At 41.4% G+C, this 25,354-nt stretch overlaps 2 protein-coding genes across 10 annotated transcripts in view; one reads left to right on the top strand and one right to left on the bottom strand.

Moving 5' to 3' along the window:
• Positions 1-9,611, top strand: part of Srsf10 (serine and arginine rich splicing factor 10) — an 11,822-nt gene extending 2,211 nt beyond the window's left edge. For 3 of the 8 annotated variants that reach the window (XM_050153673.1, XM_050153679.1, XM_050153664.1), the window contains exons 2-6: positions 457-623; positions 997-1,356; positions 3,915-4,174; positions 4,463-4,516; positions 4,648-6,769. In XM_050153673.1, the coding sequence (XP_050009630.1) occupies positions 1,324-1,356; positions 3,915-4,174; positions 4,463-4,516; positions 4,648-4,945 (645 nt within the window). In that variant the 5' untranslated portion in view covers positions 457-623; positions 997-1,323 and the 3' untranslated portion in view covers positions 4,946-6,769. Of the gene's footprint in view, positions 1-456; positions 624-996; positions 1,357-3,909; positions 4,175-4,462; positions 4,517-4,647; positions 6,770-7,979 lie in introns of those variants that run through there. The other 5 variants (XM_050153657.1, XM_050153690.1, XM_050153685.1 and 2 more) reach the window with 5 other exon arrangements.
• Positions 9,612-11,335: 1,724 nt separating this feature from the next.
• Pnrc2 (proline rich nuclear receptor coactivator 2) lies at positions 11,336-14,326 on the bottom strand. 2 transcript variants are annotated; one of them, XM_050153712.1, is made up of 3 exons: positions 14,148-14,326; positions 13,313-13,513; positions 11,336-12,912 (listed from the first exon to the last, which is right to left on the bottom strand). In XM_050153712.1, exon 3 carries the CDS (start codon positions 12,892-12,894, stop codon positions 12,475-12,477), a length of 420 nt encoding a protein of 139 aa, XP_050009669.1. In that variant the 5' UTR covers positions 12,895-12,912; positions 13,313-13,513; positions 14,148-14,326; the 3' UTR covers positions 11,336-12,474. The 2 variants fall into 2 exon arrangements, with proteins under 2 accessions (XP_050009669.1, XP_050009659.1); XM_050153702.1 differs by having other exon boundaries at positions 13,313-13,517; positions 14,148-14,323.
• Positions 14,327-25,354: the final 11,028 nt, after the last annotated feature.

Here is a 25,354-nt window from a genome sequence, read left to right as displayed (position 1 = left end):
TTTTTTTTTTTTTTTTTTGGTTTTGTGACAGGGTCTCACTGTGTAGCCCTGTTTTGCCTGGAACTCACAGATTCTCCTTCGTCTTCACAGTGCTGGAATTAAAGAATGGTGGGCTACCTGTCATATGATGTGGGGTTGTTTGTCTTTTTTTTTTCTTTTTTTTTATTTTTGAAAAAAAAATTTCTGATTTCTGCCTCCTGAGACAGCTTCTTCATGTATCCTGGAATTCACTCTACAGACCAGATTGGCCTGTCAGCTCAGATCCACCAGCCTCTTCCTCCTGAGCCCCACCTTTGAGATTCAGGAGGCTTGTTTGTTTCACTTTGGCCAGGACAGGGATATAGGTATCCATGTGTTATGCTATTATCAACCACAATCCGTACGTTCCTTAAGATGATAATGAAATGTAATTGCAGGAACATGAACATAAAAAATTTGAGTTTTTTCATGTTTTAGGTCTGAAGATTTACGTCGGGAATTTGGTCGTTATGGTCCAATAGTAGATGTTTATGTTCCGCTTGATTTCTACACTCGACGGCCAAGAGGATTTGCATATGTTCAATATCCTTTCTTCAGATGGATGATTAGTGAGGGGTGTTGAAGTTTGAAATTCAAGTTTTTATGTAAGTGGTGACATCTAAAAAAATAATCTTTTTTTTTTGTCCTCTAATGTCTTATGTCTTCAAATCTTTTGAAAAATTCTGATTCATTGCTCTATTTCTTAAAGTTAATCCAAAAATAAACGTTTAAATTCCCATCCATGCTGCTGAAACTCAAATCAGTGATTTTAATGTGATTTAAATTTGAATACGTTGGTTGCTACCACCTTTGATATAAGTCAAATTATTAAAAGTTAATGTATTCTTGTGCTTAGCAATTAAAGTTTAGTAATCTTGTTTATTATTTTGAATCACTTAATCAAAAACAAATTGTATAACAATGAGGTAAACTTCTTTAATATTGTCCCTAATTTGCTGTCCTCTGTTGTTACCTCAGAATGTAAAGCTGTACAGTTATGGCGACCCCAAAGAGAAAGCATGAAAGAACTTTTAGAGTAGAGTTCAACACATAAGGCAAGTAGACAAGCCAAAGACCTCTTAAGGATCAGGCTTGAAGAGAAGGGAGAGTTTGGGAAAAGAAAAGATAAAGAAAAGCTGGAAGAAGGACAAGCCTAATGGGAGACAAAGCCTCGCTTTATCCACAAAGGGGGAAAAGGTTGTTTTTCAAAGTTAAAGATAAAGCCATCTGTCATATTTGACCAAGCATCTCATGACAAGTCCTTCTGACAAGCACTAAAAGAGTTAAAGGTCAAGATGAAGTTGAATGATGGCCAAGATTAAAGGAGTCATACCTGATGTATCCTACAGAATAACTACTTTCCTTTTTTTTTTTTTATGTTTTTGCAAGCAGTTAATTTGCATAATTATGCCGGTTTGGTCTAGTGACAAAACCTGTAACATGAATTTGTGTGGGCCTTTGGTATTGTGATTGTGGTCTTGTGTGAGTGTATTTTCTCCTACCTTATCAAGTTAAAGTACAGCAAAATATAACATTATTAAGTTTAAATTCAGAGTAATTGGGTTTTAGACCAGATCATCAGGGGCTCTTTGGAATAGCATGAGGTATTTAGACCCATTCACAGAGCCCTACTTAAAAGGGAGAGACAGGTGCATGCTCTGGGGACTACTTAGGAAAACAGCTGGGGTGTTCTAGGGTATAGCCCTAGAATTTGTGGAGGTAGTTTCCTTGTGGTTTGTTTTTGTTTTCTAAGTAGCTGCTGGTTCTTAGAATCCTGCTGGGCCTGCATAACTTAGCACATGCAGATCAGTTGGCCCTGGATGCATTGCAAAGGGCCTTCCTGGTATGGGTCACAATCAGGTTGTGTGTCCAGTGATCCTTGACCCAGAGTTTCAGGTGATCTTATTTCTGACCTTCTGTAAGGTTATTTCCCTGCCCAAAAGGGAGAGCCGGTGGATGATGGGGTTGTGAATTTGGAGCCAGGAAACTTTCTTTTTGCTTAAATTCCATTTCTTGAAACTCTGACCTTGTAAGTTTCTGGTGAAACGCAGGGAAAAGTCGAAGGCTGCTTACATAGAGCCAGTGGTCAGGAGAACCTTGTGGATTTGTTATAAAGCTTAAAGGGTCATGCCTGTATCTGGTTTATTAATTACATGGATCCAGTCTGGTTCATAGTGTTGATCAGGGTTTATGTGGTTTGAGGTAGCCCAGGAACAATGCCAGCATTAGTTTACCTCAAGAGTATGTTGTACTTGACAGTAATGGGTAGTTAGTATTCAGAGAATCCAGAGTAGGAAACATGAAACTTTCTTGATGGCCAATATAGTGATACCTGCCTGTCCCTACTGCTGCTGCTGTGTCTTCCATGTACTTCTTCCCAGTTAGCCTTCTCTTCCTATCCTTGATTTAAGAAAAGGGTAAGTTTTAAAACCTTACCCTCTAGACCAAGATTCTGTTTTTAAGGCCAGCACCCCAAGAATACTTTGCCCATATTCATTCTTTGTAGATCTTGATGTAAATCATCTTAAATTATACTCTTGTCTCTTGGGGTAACAAAGTAGTATGCCTGTTAAGTGAACTAACTCACATTAGTTTAGCACCTAAGTACAGTTAACCTTGAGGGATGTTTATTTAAAGCTTTCAAGGTTCTAAACTCAGCCTTTTTATAAAGTTGAAAGCATGGTTATTTGAGACTTTCAAAAACCTCTCCTGTTTAACCTACTTGTCATGGGCTCGGGAAGAGAGCTTGAGGCCTGTTACCCTTAATTACTTTCAAACAAAAAGTGGAAATCTAATGATAGGCTGAAGTAGACTGTATTTTATCTGTGGAGTAAATATGTCAGTCTTGAAATAAATCTGTCATTTTGAAGATATTTTCTTGATTGGTGCTCCAAACTTGCACTTTTAATGTTTCAAGAAATTGAACTGGATGTGTTTAGAGTGACGAGTTTAGGGTATGGTGACAATCCATTCCAACCTTTTCTCTCTGACAGGGCCCTTTGTGTACTTACCTCCCATTAGAATGGTGCTTTTTTAGAAAGTATGTCAAAATAACTCAACCAAGAGGTTCTCAGAGTACTGTTGGCTGACATGAGAGAGGCAGTTTCATTTCCCAAATGAAAATTGGGTGTTTTTCTGCTTAGTGCTGGTGATACTGCCATGACTCTCCAGTGGGAACCAGTCTGAAATGCTTTCTGCAAAAAGCTGTGGGTTTTCATAGTTAGGCTTTCTTCAGTCCAGGAGTCCTTGTGCTACTTGTTGAGAGTGTGCTTTTGCAGTCTGCATGGATGGAATATGCACTTGGCATAGTGATTGAGTGTATTGCCTGATGCTGACTTAATATACCTATCAGTGACGAGCATGCCTGACTTTTCCTGTGTAGTTCAAGACAACTACATGAAATAATAGTATTTATTGCCTGTATCTGAAAAAGCTTTTTTCTTATAACGCATACTCTGCTTGCTTGTCTGAAAACTGACATCTTTTTTATTTTAAATAAATATGAAAACAGTATTTTGGTTTTATTGTAAGAAACTTTGGTAACCACCAGAATTTACTGTCTTGTTTTTAATATCTTATTTTATAAAGTTAATTCTTAGAACATGGGGGATTTTTTATAGTGTAATCTTGGTAGTTCAGTTATAGCAGATCTTATTGCAACATGTATCTACACGCGTTTCTTGAAAAGTATACTTTTTGTACTTTTTGTAGTATAAGGTATAATTGCAACTGCTTTTATGCTGTATTAATGGCTGAGTCAATCAAATAGTTAAGTAGGGTCTGGATGAACCTATTATGTTATATTGGGCGATTGTGAATTGTTTCAGACTTTGCAAAGCATTCATTATCAAAGTTTACAAAACTTCTCAAGCCCCTTAACATTTAGCACATTTGAGGATGTTCGTGATGCTGAAGATGCTTTACATAATTTGGACAGAAAATGGATTTGTGGGCGTCAAATTGAAATCCAGTTCGCACAGGGGGATCGGAAGACACCAAATCAAATGAAAGCCAAGGAAGGGAGAAATGTATACAGCTCTTCACGATATGATGATTATGATCGATATAGACGTTCTCGGAGCCGAAGTTATGAAAGGAGGAGATCAAGTAGTCGCTCTTTTGATTACAACTATAGAAGATCTTACAGTCCTAGAAAGTAAGTGTGGGACACAATGATCTGTTATTGTTTAATGTTTGTAGCCAACTACAGTGGCATTTACCTCTGATCCCAGCTTTTCAGGAGACTGAGATGAGAGGGCCACATGAGCCCAGGAATTCTAGGCTCACAATAAAATATTGTAAAGCCCTGTCTTAAAAGTAAAGAGATGTTTATTAACATGTAAAAATATGTGTATATATATTGCCTTTTTGTGTATGTTCAATGCTTCATTAAGACTCTAAACAGACATTTGTCGCTGTTTGCTTTTTCTCATATACTTTTTAGCAGTAGACCGACTGGAAGACCACGGCGTAGCCGAAGCCATTCCGACAATGATAGGTAAATAATTTTGCTTTGAGAAAGGCTCCTGTTTTTCGATTTCAGAGTGAACTTTTGCTCTAAAAGTAACAAATTTGATTAATATAGAATCTAATTTTTACTCTAATTGTATCTCTCCTCTGTTTTGAAAGATTCAAACACCGAAATCGATCTTTTTCAAGATCTAAATCCAATTCAAGATCACGGTCCAAGTCCCAGCCCAAGAAAGAAATGAAGGCTAAATCACGTTCTAGGTCTGCATCTCACACCAAAACTAGAGGCACCTCTAAAACAGATTCCAAAACACATTATAAGTCTGGCTCAAGATATGAAAAGGAATCAAGGAAAAAAGAACCACCTAGATCCAAATCTCAGTCAAGATCACAGTCTAGGTCTAGGTCAAAATCTAGATCAAGGTCTTGGACTAGTCCCAAGTCCAGTGGCCATTGATAGTATAAATCATGATACTTTCTAGGCATGTATCATTCATTTACTCATAGTTTGGTATACTTAAATTATCAGGAATACAATGTTGCAATGATGCGTTTTAAAAAAAATAAAATAAAAAAACACTTGTTAGTTTTCCCTGTACCAGGCAATGGTTATAATTAAAATGATATGCTGTTGAGAAGCCACTCTTAAGAGTCCAGTTTGTTTAATGTTATGGGCAGCTACCAATTTGTGGTGTCTCTGTATATTTTTGTAAAGATCCTCTTTTTTTATGCTTGAAGTATTTGGTGAAAAGATGTTGGTTGACCATAATTTGCAACATTGTCTTATTAAAAATAAATTTTCATATCCATATTTGGTAGAAGTGTTAACCTAGAAATGTAGCTTGCTAAGAAGATAGAATGATACAAAACTGAAGTTGTAGCCACATTACAACACTGACTGTTCAGACACATTTAGGTTCAGGGTGGACCTTTATGTCTTGTCAAGATGTCTAAGCCCATGGTGATTATTTATGATGCAATGTGGAATAGGTTTGGTTTGGTTTTGTTTGTTTGTTTTGGTTTGATTTTTGTTAACTCCACTGTCTGGGGAATGATGCCAACTGGGTTAAATAGTATTTTCAGGGAGATTGAACTTTTCAGTGAAACATGAAGCCTTCCCTGCTTTCCCCTTCCTCCCCGCCCCGCTGGTTTCAAAGAATTGAAACGTAAATTTATACATAAGAAAAGAATTCCCCCTTAAGTTTTGAACATGTCAGTGATGGCAGGAATTATTTTAAGGGGAAAAGACTGTTTTTAGCATGGTTTCTCTAAAATTCAACTATTATTATTTAGGGGTTTTAATTTTTTTTTTTTTCTGTTAGGAGCAAGTAAACTGAAAGTACAATTTGTTTATATACATAGTGTAAAACAAAGTGAATTTTGATGCTTACAGCACTTGGTGTGTGTGTATGTTTGTATCAGAGTCTGCCTGTCCTCTTCATGAAGAAGGCTTGCTCTTTACACCTCAGTTTATTAATGTAGGCAAGTTGAAAAGATGACACTCCTAGGTGATTCTGTGGTGCCGTGAAATTTTGGAAAATGTTGAGTTTTAAGCAAAGGCCACATCATTTAGTTTTTGATAATGTAGGACATGCCTAAAATAAGGAAGTGATACCCTTAAATATTTATAATTTCTAGTATTTCTCTTCAAGATCGTTAGGAGACAGTAAAGTGACTTGAAATGTCCAGTGTCATTTCAGAATTAAAAGTAAGCATCTTTAAAATCTCAGACTGCTTGCTTGTGGAGGTGAGTGGAGATAGCGTGGGGGCGATCCTTCTAGAGGATTACCTGATTTTTCTTTCAATTTTGATTTTAGAAATTTAGGCCTTGCTTGTAGAGAATAAAAGATGGTTTATAAGAACTGTTTGTGGAATGTGTTTGGAGGATTAATTCTAGAATCTTTGTATATTTAATAGTATTTTTAACTTTCATTTCTTTACTGTTTGCAGTTAATGTTCTTGTTCTGCTATGCAATCATTTATATGCACGTTTCTTTAATTTTTTAGATTTTCCTGGATGTATAGTTTAAACAGCAAAGTCTATTTAAAACTGTAGCAGTAGTTTGCAGTTCTAGCAAAGAGGAAAGTTGTGGGGTTAAACTTTGTATTTTCTTTCTTATAGAAGCTTCTAAAAAGGTATTTTTATATGTTCTTTTTAACAAATATTGTGTACAACCTTTAAAACATCAATGTTTGGATCAAAACAAGACCCAGCTTATTTTCTGCTTGCTGTAAATTAAGCAAACATGCTATAATAAAAACAAAATGAAGGAAATAATGATTAACTGGAATTATTATAGTACTGAATGAGTCTAAAATAATGGAAATTACCATTTTTTGTAGATTTAGGAATATTTTAATCAGTGTTGACATTAGGTACAACTAACCTGTTCTGGGGATGATAGAACTTGCCAGAATCTACATATTTTACATAGTACTTAAGAATTCCTTATGTCAAAGTCATTCATGATTGCTCACTAAGCCTCTTCAGTTAAATCATATAAGAGGTTATTTATATTTAGTAGTGTTGATAGGCATATGAAAATGAAAATTTGACAAGCTAACTATAAATTTAAGTTTTCATTATTACAAAGTAGTATCAATTCTGCTCTTTCCTTTTCCTAAAGAAGACATGTTGTGTTTATGTTTATGACATGATTTTAGAAGCTTTTTCATTGAATGTTCATGAGCAATTTAAACAATGACCACTTGGGCGGGGGGTAGGTATTTTTGTGGATTGAATTCTAACTATTTTGAAAGAGACTTGATTCATTCACTCTTCACAAAACCCTTTTAGAAAGCTATTCCCCCATATCCGGAAACTAAAGGCACAGTAAATGCTACCAATGACAGAGCTAAGATTTGAGCCCAGATTTGATGCTTAAATTTTTTAAAAACAATAGGTAAAGAGGTACCCCCATAACACTGTGCTCAGTCTGTTTTGTTAATTTTACACTCAAACTGTTTTAACTTGAGAAGCTTACACATTGTGTATGACATGGTATGCCCAGCAGAGCTTCACAAGGACTATATACAGTTGCACTCATAGTGGCATCCTACTGAGACCCAGTGAGGATTTTCAGTTTTAAGCTAAATATGGGTCATACTAAGTTTCATAGTCAGTGAGAACCTCTTGTGTGTGTACACTGGGCTCTATTGAATAGGACATTTGTGTTGAGACTCAAATGAAGGCTGACACTTCGCCTTTCTTTTTACTTAAGCTCTCTGCCTTTTTTTCCCCCTCTAAATAAGCCAAGTAAGCAAGAAGAAAAGTGAGAGGTGATGAATGCTTCAGTGAGAAAGGACAGGTGCTACATAGAGTTTGAGCTATTAAGTTACAGCCTAGGGAAAAGACCTGGGAACTACTGTACTATTCTCTTGAAAATTTGGCCCAGTAAGCTGCTACATCCAGTTCAACTAACAAAATCCTGTATACCACAGAGAAGAATAAAGAGAAAACCAAACTGACAAACATCCTTCTTTTATTTAAGACCAAACTGCAGCTGGAATACCCAGTACAGTTCTGCTTACTACACTTCAAGAAAGATCTGAAAGCGGAAAAAAGAACCAAAGAAGGGCAGTTCAAGCGACCAAAGGGTGGGTGGAAGGTGCTGCAGTATGAATACTGTACGAATATTTTGACTCTGGTCTGAAAAGATAAAAGAATTATCGAAAACTACATGGAATAATTGAAGTCCCTTCAAGTTTGAAAGTAAGCTTTTTAGGACAAATAAAAGGAAATTCAACTTTGTACTTGTGGAAACTAATCCCTAAATATGAACAGATATATATTGACTCACGGGTGGCAGATCCAGGATAACTTACTGGTAACTAGGATGTCTGAATATCAAGGAAGACAGCCATAGTCTCTTAACAGTGCCTCTCTTGGTCTGTCTCAAACTAAATTGAATGGTAAAGGTATGGTCCAATATAAAATTTTTCTTGGTTATCTTAAAAATCAGTTCCACTTAACGCCAGTGTTGGCAGGTCTTGCCTTTGTTTATTCCAGTGCCAGTATTTTCTGCTTAACTGTTGTTTTGTTGGCATCTGAGTTTATTTACGTGTATACCATGTATAGTTTACATCTAACCACTCCTTCCCGGGTTAATTCCACTTATACTTGACATCCAACCATGAGGGCCCATCTCTTTCTCACCTCTTGCCTAGACAGTATGTTCAATAGATATTTATTGAATTTTTGCTGTGGGCAAAACATACTGGATAATTGGAGAATAGATAATTACTTTATCTAGTAAGTACATACTTAGCACAATCTATTGAGTCATTACAGTATGGCCACATTTTGAAGTGTATTATGGCGATTTTTCATATCATTCATATCCTAATGTAATTATAAAACTACTATCAGAGATAAGTAATCTTATGGTTGTCTGCCATTTAAAATTATCTAGTATTTGTATTCCATGACTACAAATAAAAAAACCTGTAATAAGCAGATTTACTGTGCAGTGATTAATATGCTAGAGTAATAACTAAATTGTTCACTCCTGGCTCAGTCAAACAAATAGATAATCCCCAGAATAACAAGTATTTAACTTTGCATTAAAGCAGACCCTGGGTGCTATAATTAGATTATTTTGAGGCAGACAGCTGTTACCCCAGTGACTTAGTATATTCTGTATTGGGAAAAAAATGTTTACCAGATTAGACTTTTTAGTGATATACTTGTACATTTTATAGGGGACATATTCTGTGTATAGGTAATAACTTTGTAGTGTCACAAAATGTTTTTGATTCCTTGGTTCCTTGTTAGGATATGAACCTGTTTATCAACATTGATTCCATCACATTTGAATTTTTGTTGTATTTTTGCCACGTTTAAAATTGTCAAAAATCTGAAATCTGGAAACAGTGTAAAGCCTTTTATAACAATTTTTAAAATGTAATAGGATTACACATAAATGAAGGGAGGTAAAATGAAGGTTATTTTATTTGTGTTAGACGAACTTTTTCAGCCTGCCCAAACTTAAAAAGGCAGCAGGTACCAGGTGAGAATTACAAATTTTGGCTTCGTTTTTGTTGCTGTTTTTATTTTGAATCAAGTTGGAAATGCTTTTATAGTTTTATTTTCAAGGATACAATAAAAATTGATAAAAACTGAATTTAGCATTTATTTCAAGATTATCAAAAAATGTGGTTTTTAGCATTACATAATTAGCATTGGATTGGTTTTAAAGATAGAAGTTCTGTGTATTTCACAGTTATCTGTGCAATTCATAGGTGTTTTGTTCTCTACTTCCCCTCTCCATTTCCTTTCAAATTGAACTTAAGGCCTTCCAGAGGAGAGAATGAAGTGTGTTTACATGAGGGTTTGATTTGGTTTGCTTTTTTAATTGTACTATTTGGATTTCTTTGCTTTTAGAGGTTTCATTTACCAGAATTCTTGTTTGTTTACAAGTACAATAACCGTACTTGACAGCTCTTAGGATTTTAAGTATGGTAAATTAGAAAGGGCCCCTGTGGTTTGGGTAGCTGTAGAGTTGAATTGTTTTAGCCTGTCTATTGTGGTTTCCGTGTATATTAAAGGCTGTCGATATACTAAGCACTTGCTGTGCCAAGTTGTATGTTTTTCAGATATTCCTATTTAACTTTCAAAAGCATCACTTGTCTTCTGTGGGATGCCCAATATGTGGACAGAGATTTTTGCATACATATTCCTTACACCTTCAACTTTACTAGGTAAAATGTAGATTAAGTGTATTCTAAGATTTATAGGCTGTCTGGAGCTTGGGTACTCCACACTGGCTTTTCCAAACTTCAGTATCTTTGGAGTATTTCTGTGCTACCCCTTTGTTTGTTTGTTTTTATAAAACACTAAGATTAAAGAATGTAGAGTAGCCAGGACTCCGGGGATCATCAAAGTCCTTATAAAGGAAATTTTCAGAGAGGAAATGTCCTCAATTTTCAAGGATCTGATAGATGAATTAAAGAACTTTGTCTTCAACTAGTTTCGCCAAGATATCCTATGAAAGACTTTTTCTCTTAGTGTTTTCCTGTCTCTTCTTTCAGCAGTGTTGGTTATTAATGTTTGTATTTGTAAAGTTGGTGCGCGTATAGGCATGTAAATTTTCATTAGTAACAGTATGTGGAAGGTCTTTCTTTGTAATCCAGTTTTTTGCAGGTCTTATTTCTTTGAATGCTGGAGAGAGTAAAATAAACTGGTCTAGGTGTTTTTAAAAAAATTCTTGTTCTTTTCTGTAGACTTTGTTATACCTTACAGGTATGACTACCTGAGTAGACAGTTTTGTTTCTGAGGTGTTAGAGCTTTATTATTTGATTTAGTCATTGCCTGAGCTGCAAAATTTAGAACCATCTGAAATCCTCATACATGCACTTTGTACTTAAAATAAGGTTGTTGTCATGGAGACAACACTACACGCTGACACCAAAATACAAGAAAGCATCTCAGTATGTGGCTACCAGATTTCATGAGTGCTTTTTATATTTTGGTGTTTATGCCTCCTAAGTAGTGGACTTACAGGTTTTTTGAGGCAAGGTCTCGCTGTCTTGGAGCCTCAAACTCCTATCTAGCTGCCTCTGCCTACATACTCTCGATTCCTGTTAATTTTCTGTGAATAATCATGAAATGGGGAAACTTTCTATTAAACTGTTTTAAACTCAACATTTGTAAGGTTGCACAAGTTATTTGGTTTTTTTGCTGTCAGCACTGTAGGAAAGTGTAGAGGAGCTGGGTACGTTGATCCACACCTTTAATCTCAGAAGAAAGGTCCAATTTAACAACCAGCAAGCAAAGCAGTAGCCTCACTGACCAACAGTCATATCCCGAAATTTGGCAGCCGCAAATCATTTCAATCAAAACAATTACTAGGGAGGAAAAGTTTTATTTAATTTCATACTTCAAAATTAGATCATAATTTTATGAACTTGTCCTTTAGTATACTGTTTTGATTTGGGCAGTATCCGGTCTGAACTTAATTGAGGAAATACAAATTGGTTATTTTGCTCAAGCACTGAAAAGTAACTTGTGTTTGGGCTAACATGCTAGAGATTGCTTTGCATAAATAATCCTGGGTCACACTTAAATCATCACTTTTATGATTTGATAAAGACAATGAATCTTTGGGTTTAAAAAGATCAGGAAGAGAATCTGGCTGCATCTTACATCTCTTCTTAAAAACAGGAAATGTCTTGGCAGCTTAAAGCCTTTCAATATAAAAACTTAATACAACAGATTCACTTTGTATGGGTTACAATCACACCACTTACATCGATACACTGGCACTTAAGCACAAGGGCAATCTTTTGAAAACTGGAGACCTTTAAAAATTAGGCCATAGTATAAAAACAGTTAATAGTCTTATATTCACCAGCAAATTCACATTAAAAATAAGTTGTTTTTTTTTTTTTTGCAGAATAAAGGGAAGGAAAACTTTACATATGTTACAAGCTTATTACATGTATTTACATGGCTCTTTTTGTTCCCTAGGTATTTAATTTTCACATACACAACTCCCTGCTTCAAGCAAGCTTTGTAGGAAGCTACTGAATAGAAATGTAAAAGATTTGGTATATGATGCTTATCCAGTGCATAAGAAATGACCACTATCATCTACTTCACCTCATTCCAATAAGAGGCAGCTATTTGAAAAGATGCCTGTGGTGTTAGGGTTTGGGTGTTTCTAGAATATGTAATTGAACTATGCGCCTTGTTTGCAGCCTTTATATCTTACTAGCTAAATGCTTACTGTCTGATCTCCTTTTTTTGTTTTCCACTAGACAATAAAAAGCTGGTTACTGTTCTCCAAATCTAAGCTTGAATTTGGTTAGCAAAACTACCAAGTAGGAATAGCTACTTAAATTATGACACTATTATAATATAGTGTACATAGGACATAAATCAGATGTCTGCTTATAGTTGTGAATTAGTTTTATAAAAATTCTCTAAAGTCAAATCAACTCATGGCTACATATGAACATCACAAAATTTAAAATTAGTACTTAGATTTAAACCTGTACTTTAAGTAGGGTTTTAAGTTGAAATGTCATTATTTCCTTATCTGAAGGGTTCAATGAAACAGGAACCCAGTGGCTTGGTGGCTTGGGCAGAACACTTGGTGATGGTGGTTCACTAAATTTGGCTCCAGCATAGTTCTGGTTAGCCTGAGACTTAAAAAGCAAGCTTGGACTTGTTAAGCTACCATTCCAATTTGGGTCGTTAGAAAGACTCTTGTTCTTTCCCCCATTCTGCATGGCCTGCCATGCAGCTGCCGATGGACTGTACCCATGTCCTCTTTCTTTTTTCTTATGAACGATCTTCATCTGGGGATTCTGATCCTTGGTCTTCTGTCTGTTGTGCTGTTGTTGGCTCTTGCTAACATTTCTAGATTGAGGGGCTGGAATGTTATACCTCTCTCCGCCACCCATCTTGAGCTTCTTTGTCACCTGGAAGTAAATAAATGTAAGCACGAGTAAATTTCCACATTTTTTTAAGTTTCCAAAGTTTGTATTCTAAAAATGTTAGTAAATAGGAACTAGCTGCCATTACACAGGCTTGCCCCACCAGACCATTTACCTCAAAAATATTAAAGCTAGTCCTAACCCATATACCAGTTGTTTGTGAAAGCTAAATAAAAGAAAATTAGAAAAAGACCCACACATAAATACACCACCAACCTCTTTTGGACAGGGTATCCTGTACCAGAATGACCTCCAAGCAGTTTTGCCCCGACCCCTTGAGAACTGGGATATGCAGTCCTTAATGGTTTAAAATTACTTATAAATATTAGCCTCGTTATGATATGAATCTTTTACCACTATAATAACGAGATGTGAATCGTGATACCTTTCAGTCTGCTTCTCAGATTGCAGGATCTCCACTACTTGGCCTCTTCCTTGCTGCCAAGCCCAGGATAAGAGATGTTGCTTTCTGCTAGATCCTTTCCTTTGTCTCAATACATAAGTTTTCATGAGCCAATCTGCTGATTTCAGCCTAGGAGCTGAGGCCAACATCGAGTCTCCTCAGCACACAAGTCTGAGAGAAGTCCTAGCTAGAAAATGAAAGATAATTACTCAAAAACAACCCAAAAAAGTGATCGCTTAAACAGACATGTAAGATGGCTGTTACTACTTCCTCAAGGCTTCTAGAACATAAGACAGATGTATGAGACCATGACTTTCCTTGACCTCACATATATGTCAACCAATTCTCGGCGAGGTCTTGTAAGGCCTCCCTGGCCACCCGCTTTAAAGGCAAACTAAGGAAGCGTTTGCTTCTGTGACCTCACAGCGTAGTTCCTATGAAACTTGGGACCACGTTTTTCAAATTCTATCCGGATTTTCTGCTCTAACCCCACAGACATTTCCACATTTAAGCTGTTACCAACAACGTGCATGGATGGTGCTTTGGGTTGAGTCCACACTCCCGGTTCCGTACGAAACCGTATCATTAACCATGCACGCCGCCCAAAGTGAACGATCATCGAGGTTTCTCGCTGTTCAAATTAGCATGGCTGAAAGAACCTCCAATTTTTCTGTCACAATGTCCGCACTCGCAGTAAACCCGAAATGCCAGCCCGCAGGCTGACCGCCTGCGCCCGCGGTTCAGTTCCTGGGGAGACGCGCTGCCCGGCCCAACAATGGCCCGTGGTGGCCAACATGGCGGTCCCCGCCACACTCACCGACTTCGAGTTCGGGCGGTGGCGGCAACTCCCTCTCGACCTCCAAACCTCCCTCCCTTAACAGGGAGAAACGATTCGCGGATCAAACACTGCCCACGAGCGACTCACAGAGCACAGTTCGTCCGCGACCAGCCTCCTGCTTTACCGACAAAATGGAGGCCCCTGCGAGCGCAGAAGAGGGCCGGCGACCCCACAGCCAATGAGGGCGCGGCAGCTGCGTCACGGCCAATGAGACGCCGGCCACCGCCTGTTGCTGGGGCAGGCCCGATCGAGTGCGGGGCGGCTGTTGTGGTGGTTTGAAATCCTGCGGGAGGAGCATGTCGGGAATAACCGCCCGGCGGCCGGGCTGAGCTGCGGGGCTCCCCCGCGGGCTGGCGGCGGGCCAGCTGCTCTCCGGGCGGCCGGGCTGCTCGGCTGCTTCGGTGACCAGGCCGTGCCCAGCCGCCGTGGCTTTGTTTCTGGTTCTGTGCCCTGCTGTCATTCTGCGATCCCCACCTAGAGCCCGGCAAACATTGTGCACACGACTGTTTGACGTCCTTTGCGAGGCTTCTCTGATGTAACTAGTTTTTTCTCTGGACCTGAGACGGTCACCATGAGGACCTGCTTTTTCTAAACACAGCACTGGCTAGTCCCTTTGGTCTTGTTTAGTAAGTGGGGAAAATGGGGGAGAAATTACAGCAAGGTTCGGGGAAGAAAGAAGAGGGGCATCTTTTGGTTATTGGTTTTTGTTTTTTGAAAAAGAAAAATAGTGTGTATCCCAAAATCAAGGGTTTTAAAAATGAACACTGAATTCTATAATTAATTGGCGGGGAAGGGAAGGGGCGGGCGTAAATGATCCAGAATCAATCAGGTTTGTGCTGTGTGTTTTAGCTCATTCCTGTAATCCCAGTTTCTCAATTTCGAGGTCAGACTGAACTACATAGCAAAACTGTCTCAACGAAACAAAAACATTTTTTTTTAAACAAAAACATTTCATTGGCTCCAAATTGTAACGCAGTTACCCACCCACCCACCCCCAGAATCTTGCAAGCCTGTACGCGTACATCATGCGTGCTTCTTATGCCGCATTTTATTTCTTTTCATCCTTACAGCAATTTTAAGGGCAAGGTGATATTTTTACTCCCACTGTACTGGGGAAGTAACTGGGCTTCAGAAAATCTCAGTGGTCTACACTTCCAAAACGTGAAGCAGTGAGATCCCAGAGCCTAGGCTCAGGGGGTGTGCCTGAAAGGCCATCCGCCTAGAGGACACACTTGCTGTTGCTAACAGTGCCAGGAGGGTGGGTAGCGTGAAGCCTGCTTCTTGCCAATTGGCAGAATCCGCTCTCTCCACAAGGTCAGAGTCAGACTGCCCTTGGGAGAGCAATGGTCTGGCTTTTGCTCATTCATTAGTAGCTACCAACAGCCACGAGAGCTCTGAACTGGGGACCATGTGTGAAAAATAGTGCCTCTTAGGACACCTGATCCCCCCTCCTTGCCTGGCTGATCCCCTCCCTTCCTGAGTCCTGTTTATGTATCTGTGTGTATTTTTTCTGCGCATTGCATGATTGCAGTGCTCTGGGATGCCAGAAGAGGGCGTCCGATGCTCGGAAAGGCTTTAGAGATGACCACACTGCTACGTGCTGTGCTGGTCCTCATCCTCAGCTCTAAAGGAGCAGTCTCTGATCTCCATACTAACCTTTAAAAATCAGTTCCACAAACACAATCGAGTCACTACTTCTGCGTTAAAGCAGGAAAATGTTAACCAGGCCTGATGGTACATGCTTTTGATCCCAGCAAAGGCAGGGGGATCTCTTGAGTTTGAGGACGGCCAGGATTACATAGAAACCCTGCTTTAAAAAAAAAAAAAATCAAAAAATGCTGATGCCGGGCAGTTGGTGGCACATGCCTTTAATCCCAGCATTCAGAGGCAGAGGCAGGCAGGTAGATCCCTTGTGAGTTGTGAGTTCAAGGCCAGAACTAGTTCCAGCCGGGCAATGGTGGCGCATGCCTTTAATCTCAGCACTAGGGAGGCAGAGGCAGGTGGATCTCTGTGAGTTTGAGGCCAGCCTGATCTACAAGAGCTAGTTCCAGGCCAGACTCTAAAAGCTACAGAGAAACCCTGTCTCGAAAAACAAACAAAAAGAGGGCAAATAGCTACCAAAGGCAGCAGTGTTTCTGTTTGTTTTAAGACAGGGTCTTTCTTAATTATGTAGACTTGGCTGGTCCTGAACTCATTGAGATCTGCCTGCTTCTTCGCCCCAGTGCTGGGACTAAAGGCTATGTGCTTGATTTAAAATATTTAGCCAAAATTTATATAGCTGGGCTCTCTGCCACACCCTAGGGTTACAAAAGTAAATGAAGCCTCATCTATCCAAAAAGAGGCCAAAACCCTTTCCTATTGATCAGAGAGGGGAGCTGAGGTTTGGAGTCATTCGTCATGTTTTTCTCCAGTGTCAAGAAACAGGCAGTGGGGGGCTGGAGAGATGGCTCAGTGGTTAAGAGCATCGCCTGCTCTTCCAAAGATCCTGAGTTCAATTCCCAGCAACCACATGGTGGCTCACAACCATCTGTAATGAGGTCTGGTGTCCTCTTCTGGCCTGCAGACATACACACAGACAGAACATTGTATACATAATAAATAAATAAATAAATAGGAAAAAAAAAAAAGAAACAGGCAGTGCCAACTACAGACATAAACAACCTGCTCATTGCTGGGGAATTCGAAGTTAACCTGCCGCTGATAAGGAGGTTCAGTCTGAAGGTTTTCCACAGCAGAGTCTTCTAATAATAAATCAGTAAAAGTGTATAGGGGGTGGTTCTGGGCTCCGTGGTAAAGCATTGGCTGTGAACTATGAGGAGCTGAGTTCAGAACTTCCGGGCTCCCACAGAAGTTTGTAACTGCCGTGGGAGGAAAAGACGATTCTGGGAACTCATGTGACTGCTGTCTAGCCAGTTAGCCCCAAATTCAGTTAGAGAACCCATCTCAAAATAGAGTGCAGGACTCCGACATGGTGGCAACACCTTGTACTCCAGCACTTGGGAGGCAGAGGCAAGTGGATCTCTGAGTTCTGGGGCAGCCAGGCTTAGTGAGAGCCTGAGTCAATTAAAAACAAAAAAAGTGGGACTCAGGAGGTAGCTCAGCAGGTAAAGGCCCCCCTGCCAAGCCTGATGACCTGAGTTCTGGGAGTCACATGGCAGAAGGAGAGCTCAGACTCCCACAAACTGTCCTCTGTATAGCCACACTGTACCTGGCATTTACTTGCACACACAATAAAAGAAGAAATAAATAATGTAAGCAAATAAGACGCCATCGAGGAATGTCAGCCTCTGACCTGAACAGGCACGCATGTGCCCCACAGCCATACCACACACACACGCACATTCACACATGGTTTTGTAAATATTTCCCACCTAATCTAAATGGAGTAGAAAGCCAAGTGTTTCTAAAAGAGGACAGACCAACCAAGTGGCAGCTGAGGTCTTATTTACACTCTGGAGGGCCAGGGGGATTGGCCCCGTGGGCCACACCTTGACAACTCTCTAGTCTACTAACTGGCTTGTCGATCGGTTAAGGCTTGTTCTTTCTTCTTTAAGCTTGTTTATAAGTTCGCGGTCAATTTGAATGCGCAGGCCTGTCAGCTGATGGCTTGATTCAATTTCTCAGGAAACCCATACCTGCCAAAACGGTACAGGGGAGCGCCACGCCTGTGGGTCTCGGAGATTCAGGGCTCCCATGCTAACTGGCTGGTATGAAAACCCACACCTTCCGCAGCCCTTGCGTTTGTTTCCTGGGGAAGCATCTGGGACCGGTTACGCAAGCTCGCACATTCCGGAGAACTCGCGAGTCTATTGTCAGCCCCGTCAGTCATCTGACTCTAATTACCAAACGGAGCACAGGAAGTCCGTGGGAAACTCCCACAGCTCTCACGATGCTCACGGAGGCGGTCACCCTTGAAGACCTCAAAAGAGCTCCGCTGTCTGAGCTGCAGCATGCCACCCCCACATTCTTGGCCTAGGGGGATGGGGCCATGAGGGTTTCAGTCCAGCTGAGTCCAGTCACTGTTCTGAGTGATTCTCGGGCAGTCCCTTGTCATGGAGCTGGGTCTATAGAGTCCCTGTTCCCCATGGGGCCCTCAGCAACACACGAGAAGGCCCTTAACACCCAGCTTAGGTTTATTGTGTAAGTAGGTTGTTTGAACCGAACCCCCTGTACCCCAGGCTGACCTCAAACTTGCTTTGCAGCTGAGGAAGACCTTGAATGGTCTTGCTGCTCGCTCTTCCCAAGGGCTGGGTTTACAGGTGTACACCTTCATGCCGGGCCTGGTTTATTTATGCTTTTGAAGGCATCACTAAATGGTGAACATGGTTCCGTGTATATACAAACACACATGCATGGTTATTAATAGTATTTTATGCTATGACTATGCCCTTAATTTTACAGTCAGCCACTGTTTACAGCTTTCTGCTCTCACATGCTGACCTGGCTTTCCTCAGAAGTTTTCACGTCCTCAAATAAATTTCCCTTAAATTCCCAGCTACGAAAATACTAGTCATGAAGCAAATATTTAGGATAAATGCTGGCTGCTTCTTTGTCAACTTGATGCAAGCCAGGGTCACCTGGTAAGAGGGAAGTGCCATCGAGAAAATGCCTCCACAGACCGGTCTCTAAGCAAGTCTCTTGGGCCTTTTCTTGACCAATGATTGGATGGGAAGACCCAGCCCACTGCGGGCAGCACCACCCCTGGGCAAGTGGTCCTCTGCTGTAAAGCACAAGCTGAGCAGGCCAGAAAGCAGTGTCCCTCTTCCGCCTCGGCCAGTGTTCCTCCTCCGCCTCGGCTTCCGGTCCTGCCTCCAGGTTTCTGCCTTGGGTGCTGCTCTTTTAGCTCAGCCACAGAAAAGTAAAGAAAGCAGTAAGACTTTTGATACCATATTACCAAACACCTTCTAGAAACTGTGTATCCAGAGACTGGGAGGAAGGACCATTAAAGGCTTCAGACACGAGCAAGAGGACCTACATTCAGACCCCTAGAATTGACATGTGGAACCCCAGGGCTAGAATCCAGGAGAGACAGGCGGATTCCTGGTTCTCATTGGCCAGTCAGCCTAGCCAATCAGGGAGCTCTGGGTTCCATAAGAGACCCTGTCTCAAAGAGGAATGTGGAGAATGACTGTCGAAGATGCTCAGTGTCTACCTCTAGCTGTTGACAGCGTCTAGACACATACATGTGCACCCACATGAGCAGATGTGCACACATACCCACAGAAAAAAACAAAGATGAAGAAATTATGTGTGGGACTGGAGAGATGGCTCAGAGGTTAAGAGCACTGGCTGCTCTTCCAAAGGTCCTGAGTTCAATTCCCAGCAACCACATGGTTGGTTCACAACCATCTATAATAAGATCTGGTGTGCAGGCATACATGCAGGCAGAACACTATATAAATAATAAATTAAAAAAATAAATTACATATGTTACCAAGCAGTGGTGGTGTCTGCCTTTAATCCCAGCATTCCAGAGGCAGAGGAAGGCAGATTTCTGTGAGTCTGAAGCCAGCCTGGTCTACAAAGTGTGTTCCAGGACATCCAGGGTTACCCAGAGAAACCCTATCTGGAAATATCAAAAAATAAATAAAAAGCAATTATGTGTGCATTTAAGTCCCCACCATCAGGGTACACCGAGTCCCAGCCCTGGCGGCAGTGCTCTTGTTAGTGAAGACTTTGGGTCTGTAGGAAGAGCTGCTGAACAATTGAAATAGTTTTTAAAGGTGTTTTTAAGGCCACGTGCTATATATGGCCTCTTATACAATACGCCCCATGGGACAACTCTTTGTTCCACAGAACATGGAGCTAATAAGGTCTCCTGATTCACTGACATCAACATCTTCCCTAGCTGCCAACTTGTCAGTTGATAAGCTACAAACATCTGGAATTTTCCATGGACTAAGGCAGGCCAATGTTTGTTGTCCGGCTTATGACTTTAGTTCAGGAAGAGACTTGGCAAGTCAAGATCCTATGGACAAAGAGCCCATATTTTGCTACAGGGGGAAAAAAAGCAAATTAAACAGATTTCCATTGTTTTAGTAGATGATTAAAACAGCTTGACCTAGGTGCCAGACAGTGCAGCTTCCACTGTTGGGAACAGCAGGCAACGAGGGAGGCCACACCTCAACTCTGACTTGCCTTGGGGGAGGGTCTCCCCATGTGGTCCAGGTTGGCCTAGAACTCATGACTCTCCTGCTTCAGGGCCCAGCTGTGGTCTGCGGATGCCAGCGCATCGTGCTTGGACTTGCCAGTCATCTCTCTGCCCTTGCCTCCTTTGCTGTCTTTGTTTTGTTGTGGCATCACATGACATCTGTGAGCACCATCTTTTGCATACCAAAAATATATGGTTCTTTTTTTTTAATAAATTTATTTATCATTTGTACAGTGTTCTGCCTACAGGTCAGAAGAGGACATTAAACCTCATAACAGAGGGTTGTGAGCCACCACCATGTGGGTGCCGGGAATTGAACTCAGGATCTCTGGAAGAGCAGGCAGTGCTGCTAAACTCTGACTCATCTCTCCAGCCCCCAAACATCCTGTTTTAAGCTGGGGGTATACAGCTCAGTGGTATATTGCTGGCCTAACGTGCACAAGGCTCTAGGTTCAAACCCAGCACCACCCAAAAAACAAATATATTAATTGGACGATAATAATGAGTGCTAAGACCAAGACACTGGACTAAAGTATTCTCTCTCCCTTGCTCGCTCTCTCTCTCTCCCTCCCTCCTCCCCCCCCCTTCTCTTTCTTTCAAGACAGGATTTCTCTGGGTAGCCCTAGCTAGAACTCACTCTATAGACCAAGCTGACCTCGAACTCACAGAGATCTGTCTGCCTCTGCCTCCCGAGTGCTAGAATTATTAAGCCTGGCTACTGTCTCCATTTCTGTCCTCAGCCATGACACATGGATCCGACAATCTCAGCGAGTGTCCCTCTAGTGTCTGAGCCACATGAAGTACAGTCTTACTATGTAGCTTAACTGGCCTCAAATCCGCAGGGGTCATCCTGTCTCAGTTCCCTAGAGGAATGAGTACCACATCAGGCTTTTGGAGGGGGGAAGGGAGCAATTTTGAGACAGGGTTTCTCTGTGTAGCCTTGGCTGTCCTGGAACTCACTTTATAGACCAGGCTGGCCTTGAACTCAGAGATCCGCCTACCTCTGCCACCTCAGTGCTGGGATGAAAGCTGTGTGCCACCACTACCCCACTTCAGGCTTTTTTTTTTTTTTTTTGTAAAAAAAAAAGGAATTTTATTGGTGGTTTTCAAGTCTGGGGAGGTCTCAAACATGAAAGAGCAAAAAAAAAGCAACCCCCTTGGGGTTTTCAGGCTCTCGTTACAGTCCGAGAAAGAATCAGAACCTAGAGCTGGTGAGATGTCTCAGCAGGTGAGAACACTGCTGCCAAGCCCATCAACCCAATGCCTGTGACCTGTGCACTGTAAGTGAATTGGCTCCCGAGAGCCGGCCTCTGACCTCCACTCATGCGCCCTCCCCTATACCAAAGAAAAGGTAGTTACAAACATTTTTTAATCACAAACTAAACAAAGGAACTGAGAGTATCTGACAGGGTTTGGCCTTGACAAACACGATAGCCAACGTGAGAGACACAAGGTTCTCTTCAGAATGTCGTCATCCCTGCCAGGCAGGTCACAGGAGGACAGTCCTGAGCCAGCGCACACTCAGAGCCGGATACAACCTCCTCCAGAAAACTGCATGCCAGGAAGCTTGGGTAGTCTGGTTTATAGACATGTTGATGCAAAACCACACTGTTCACCTCAAATGGGATAAAAGAGAGTTTATTCTGGAACCAAAGGTGAGTTATCATGTCTGGGGTAGCCCTGAATTCCATCTTACAACTTGGAAGCAGTGCTGTGGGACAATGCTCTTGTGCACTATAAAGATTTGTCACTCTTATTACCTTAATAAAATGCTGATTGGCCAGAAGCCAGACGGGAAGCATAGGTGGGGCGACCAGACTAAGAGAATTCTGGGAAGAGGGAAGGCAGAGAGTCAATCACCAGCCAGACACAGAGGAAGCAAGATGAGAATGCCTCACTGAGAAAACATACCAAGCCATATGGCTAAACATAGATAAGAATTATGGGTTAATTTAAGTTGTAAAGCTAGTTAGTAATAAGCCTGAGCTAAAAGGTCAAACAGCTTATAATTAATATAAGGCTCTGCGTGTTTCATTGGGACTGAACAACTGCGGCAGCAGGCAGGAAAGAAACTTTGGTCTACAAAGCAGTTTCCTGCCATTTTTTACAGTAATGGGGGCTCTTCTCAGAAACATCAGGGGAAACATTAGGCAGGTTGCCACAAAGGAGGGAAACTTCTGCTAGGGAACTCCTAAGCTATCCAATGACACTCTTAGCTTTCGGTCGGCTGGAAAGTAGGGCTCTGTTTGTACATTCCAAAGGGTTTACCTCATGGTGGCAAAGTTGTCAAGTGTTGATGAGAATAAATGCCTGTTATGAGCGCTAAAGGTATCCCACTATAATTCGGCTCTGGACTTGCAACATTCCAACCTCTCTACAATTTTGATTCATTTTGTTTATTGTCTTTTGAGACAGGGTCTCGTGTGACCCAGGTTGGTCTTGAACTCTGGATGTAGCTAAGGATGACCTTTAACTTTTGATCCTCTAGGGGCTGGAGAGTTGGCTCAGTGGTTAAGAGCATTGCCTGCTCTTCCAAAGGTCCTGAGTTCAATTCCTGACAACCACATGGTGGCTCACAACCATCTGTAATGAGTTCTGGTGCCCTCTTCTGGCCTGCAGGCATACACACAGACAGAATATTGTATATATAATAAATAAATAAATAAAATATTTTTAAAAAAACAAACTTTTGATCCTCTAGCCTTCACCTCACACCTGTAGGGACTATCAGTGTAGGCTGCCACACCCTGCTTTTTTATTTCTTGGGGTTTTTGTTTTGTTTTGTTTTGTTTTGTTTTGTGACTGAGTCCCATTGTAACCCAAGCTGACCTGGAACTCACCATGTATCCCAGGTTTAGGCAATTTTCTACTTCAGCCTCAGGCGTAACTCAGAACGTCCCCTTCCTTCTTCCCTTTCTAGTTGAACTCTGTAAGAATCCTGGGCTGGGGGGCTGGAGAGATGGATCAGCAGTTAAGAGCATTGCCTGCTCTTCCAAAGGTCCTGAGTTCAATTCCCAGCAACCACATGGTGACTCACAACCATCTGTAATGAGGTCTGGTGCCCTCTTCTGGCTCTCAGGCATACACACAGAACATTATATTGAAAGACACACTCCCCCCCCTCAGAACCTGCAGCTGGCCTGCTCCCGTGAGAGCATCCTGTTTGTTTGAGTGACCCTCAGGACCCCCTCAGGACCTGCAGCCAGCTGCTCTCATGAGAACATTCCATTTGCTTAGGAGAACAGGACATCTGTAGTCAGCACATGTGCCAAACTTAGATTGTCAGCAGTTCACAAAAGGAACAGTCGCCCCTACAGATGTTTCCCTTATCACGCAGCTATTCTCCTGCCCTGGAATAGACCAATCACTGCTAGTAACCCTTTGAATAAGCCAATCCAATAAGGTGGAAAACAGCCTACAGGTGTCCCCCCCTCACACTTGTGTCTGTGGCTTTTTGCTTTAAAAGATGGACTGTAACAGCTATCGATGTCCTTCATATCCCGAACCTGAAGGGCCCTGTCATGACAGAATAAAAATCCTCTTGCTTTTGCATCAATTGTGGTTATGTGAATGGTGTCTGGAGCAACTCTTCCCTGATGTTTGGACTTCTAGTCCAACAATATACATAATAAACAAACAAATAAAAAAACAAACAAATAAATAATGGGAACTGACTGCATCTTTAAAAAAAAAAAAAAAGGAATCCTGGACTGGGTCTGATGTTGTACACCTGTGGATCACAGGAAGGTGGTTAGACCAAATTCAACCTGGGATACATAGTCGGAGCCTGTCCCAAAAAGCAAAATTAAGGAACCTGGAGTGGTGATGCAAACCTATGATCCCAGTCATGGGACACAGAGGCAGGAAGATGAGCCATCCTCAGCCATCGGGGAATATTAGTGTAAGACGTTTACATTCGTTTATGTTACATTTGTTTAACTCTGTAAAGCTGTGTTAGTGCGCCTGTCTAAAACATCTGATTGTTTTCATAAAGAGTTGAACGGCCATTAGCAAGGCAGGAGAAAGGATAGGTGGGGCTGGCAGGCAGAGAGTATAAACAGAAGAGGGCGGAGCGAGAAAAGGGGTCAGTCACCCAGCCACACCACCAGTCATGGAGTAAGAAGGAAAGAAAGGTATATAGAATAGAGAAAGATAAAAGCCCAGAGGCAAAAGGTAGACAGGATAATTTAAGTTAGAAAAAGCTGGCTAGAAACAAGTTGAGCTAAGGCTGGGCATTCATAAATAAGAATAAGTCTCAGTATATTTTTGGGGGAGCTGGGTGACAGGCCTTCAGAGTAAAAAACAAACAAACAAACAAACAAACAATAAATAAATAAATAAAAGCAAAAACCTAACAAACCAACAATACTCAGCCACATATCAATACTGAGACCAGGCTGGAATATGTGAGACTCTGTCTCAAAAATAATGGGAGAAGCGGGGCGTCGGTGGCGCACTCCTTTAATCCCAGCACTCTGGAGGCAGAGCCAGGCGGATCTCTGTGAGTTCGAGACCAGCCTGGTCTACCGAGCTAGTTCCAGGACAGGCTCCAAAGCCACAGAGAAACCCTGTCTCGAAAAACCAATAATAATAATAATAATAATGGGAGAAAGAAAAAGGACTGAGGAGGGGGTTAGCATGCTTGTCTAGCACAAAGCCTGGGTTCCATCCTCAGTGCCTCATGGTGGCACACGCCTTTAATCCCATTTGGGTTCAAGATCATGACTAGAAAAGATGGTTCAGTGGGTAAGGGCGTGTGCTGCCAAGCTTCACAGCGCAGGTTTGACCCTGAGGACCCGCGGTGGTGGAGGGAGAACAGCAATTCTCATAGGTTGTCTCGTGACTTCCACGCGGCTGCTTTGAGGTGCTCACGGTCACACGCACATTTATCCGCGACCATATAGTGAGTAAGATCGGTCTAGACAACTGAGGTCCTACTTCAACACAGGAAAGGAAAGAAAACAAGATAAATAAAACAAAAAATAAGAAAGCAGTGTAGCCGGGCGGTGGTGGTGCACGCCTTTAATCCCAGCAC

This window comes from Alexandromys fortis, unplaced genomic scaffold (genome assembly GCF_014885135.2).
Source record: "Alexandromys fortis isolate MF-2015 unplaced genomic scaffold, M_Fortis_MF-2015_v1.1 scaffold_26, whole genome shotgun sequence".
NCBI classification, from domain to species: Eukaryota; Metazoa; Chordata; class Mammalia; order Rodentia; family Cricetidae; genus Alexandromys; species Alexandromys fortis.
The sequence above is the reverse complement of the archived record's forward strand: the minus strand, read 5'-3'. Positions and strand labels throughout refer to the sequence as shown.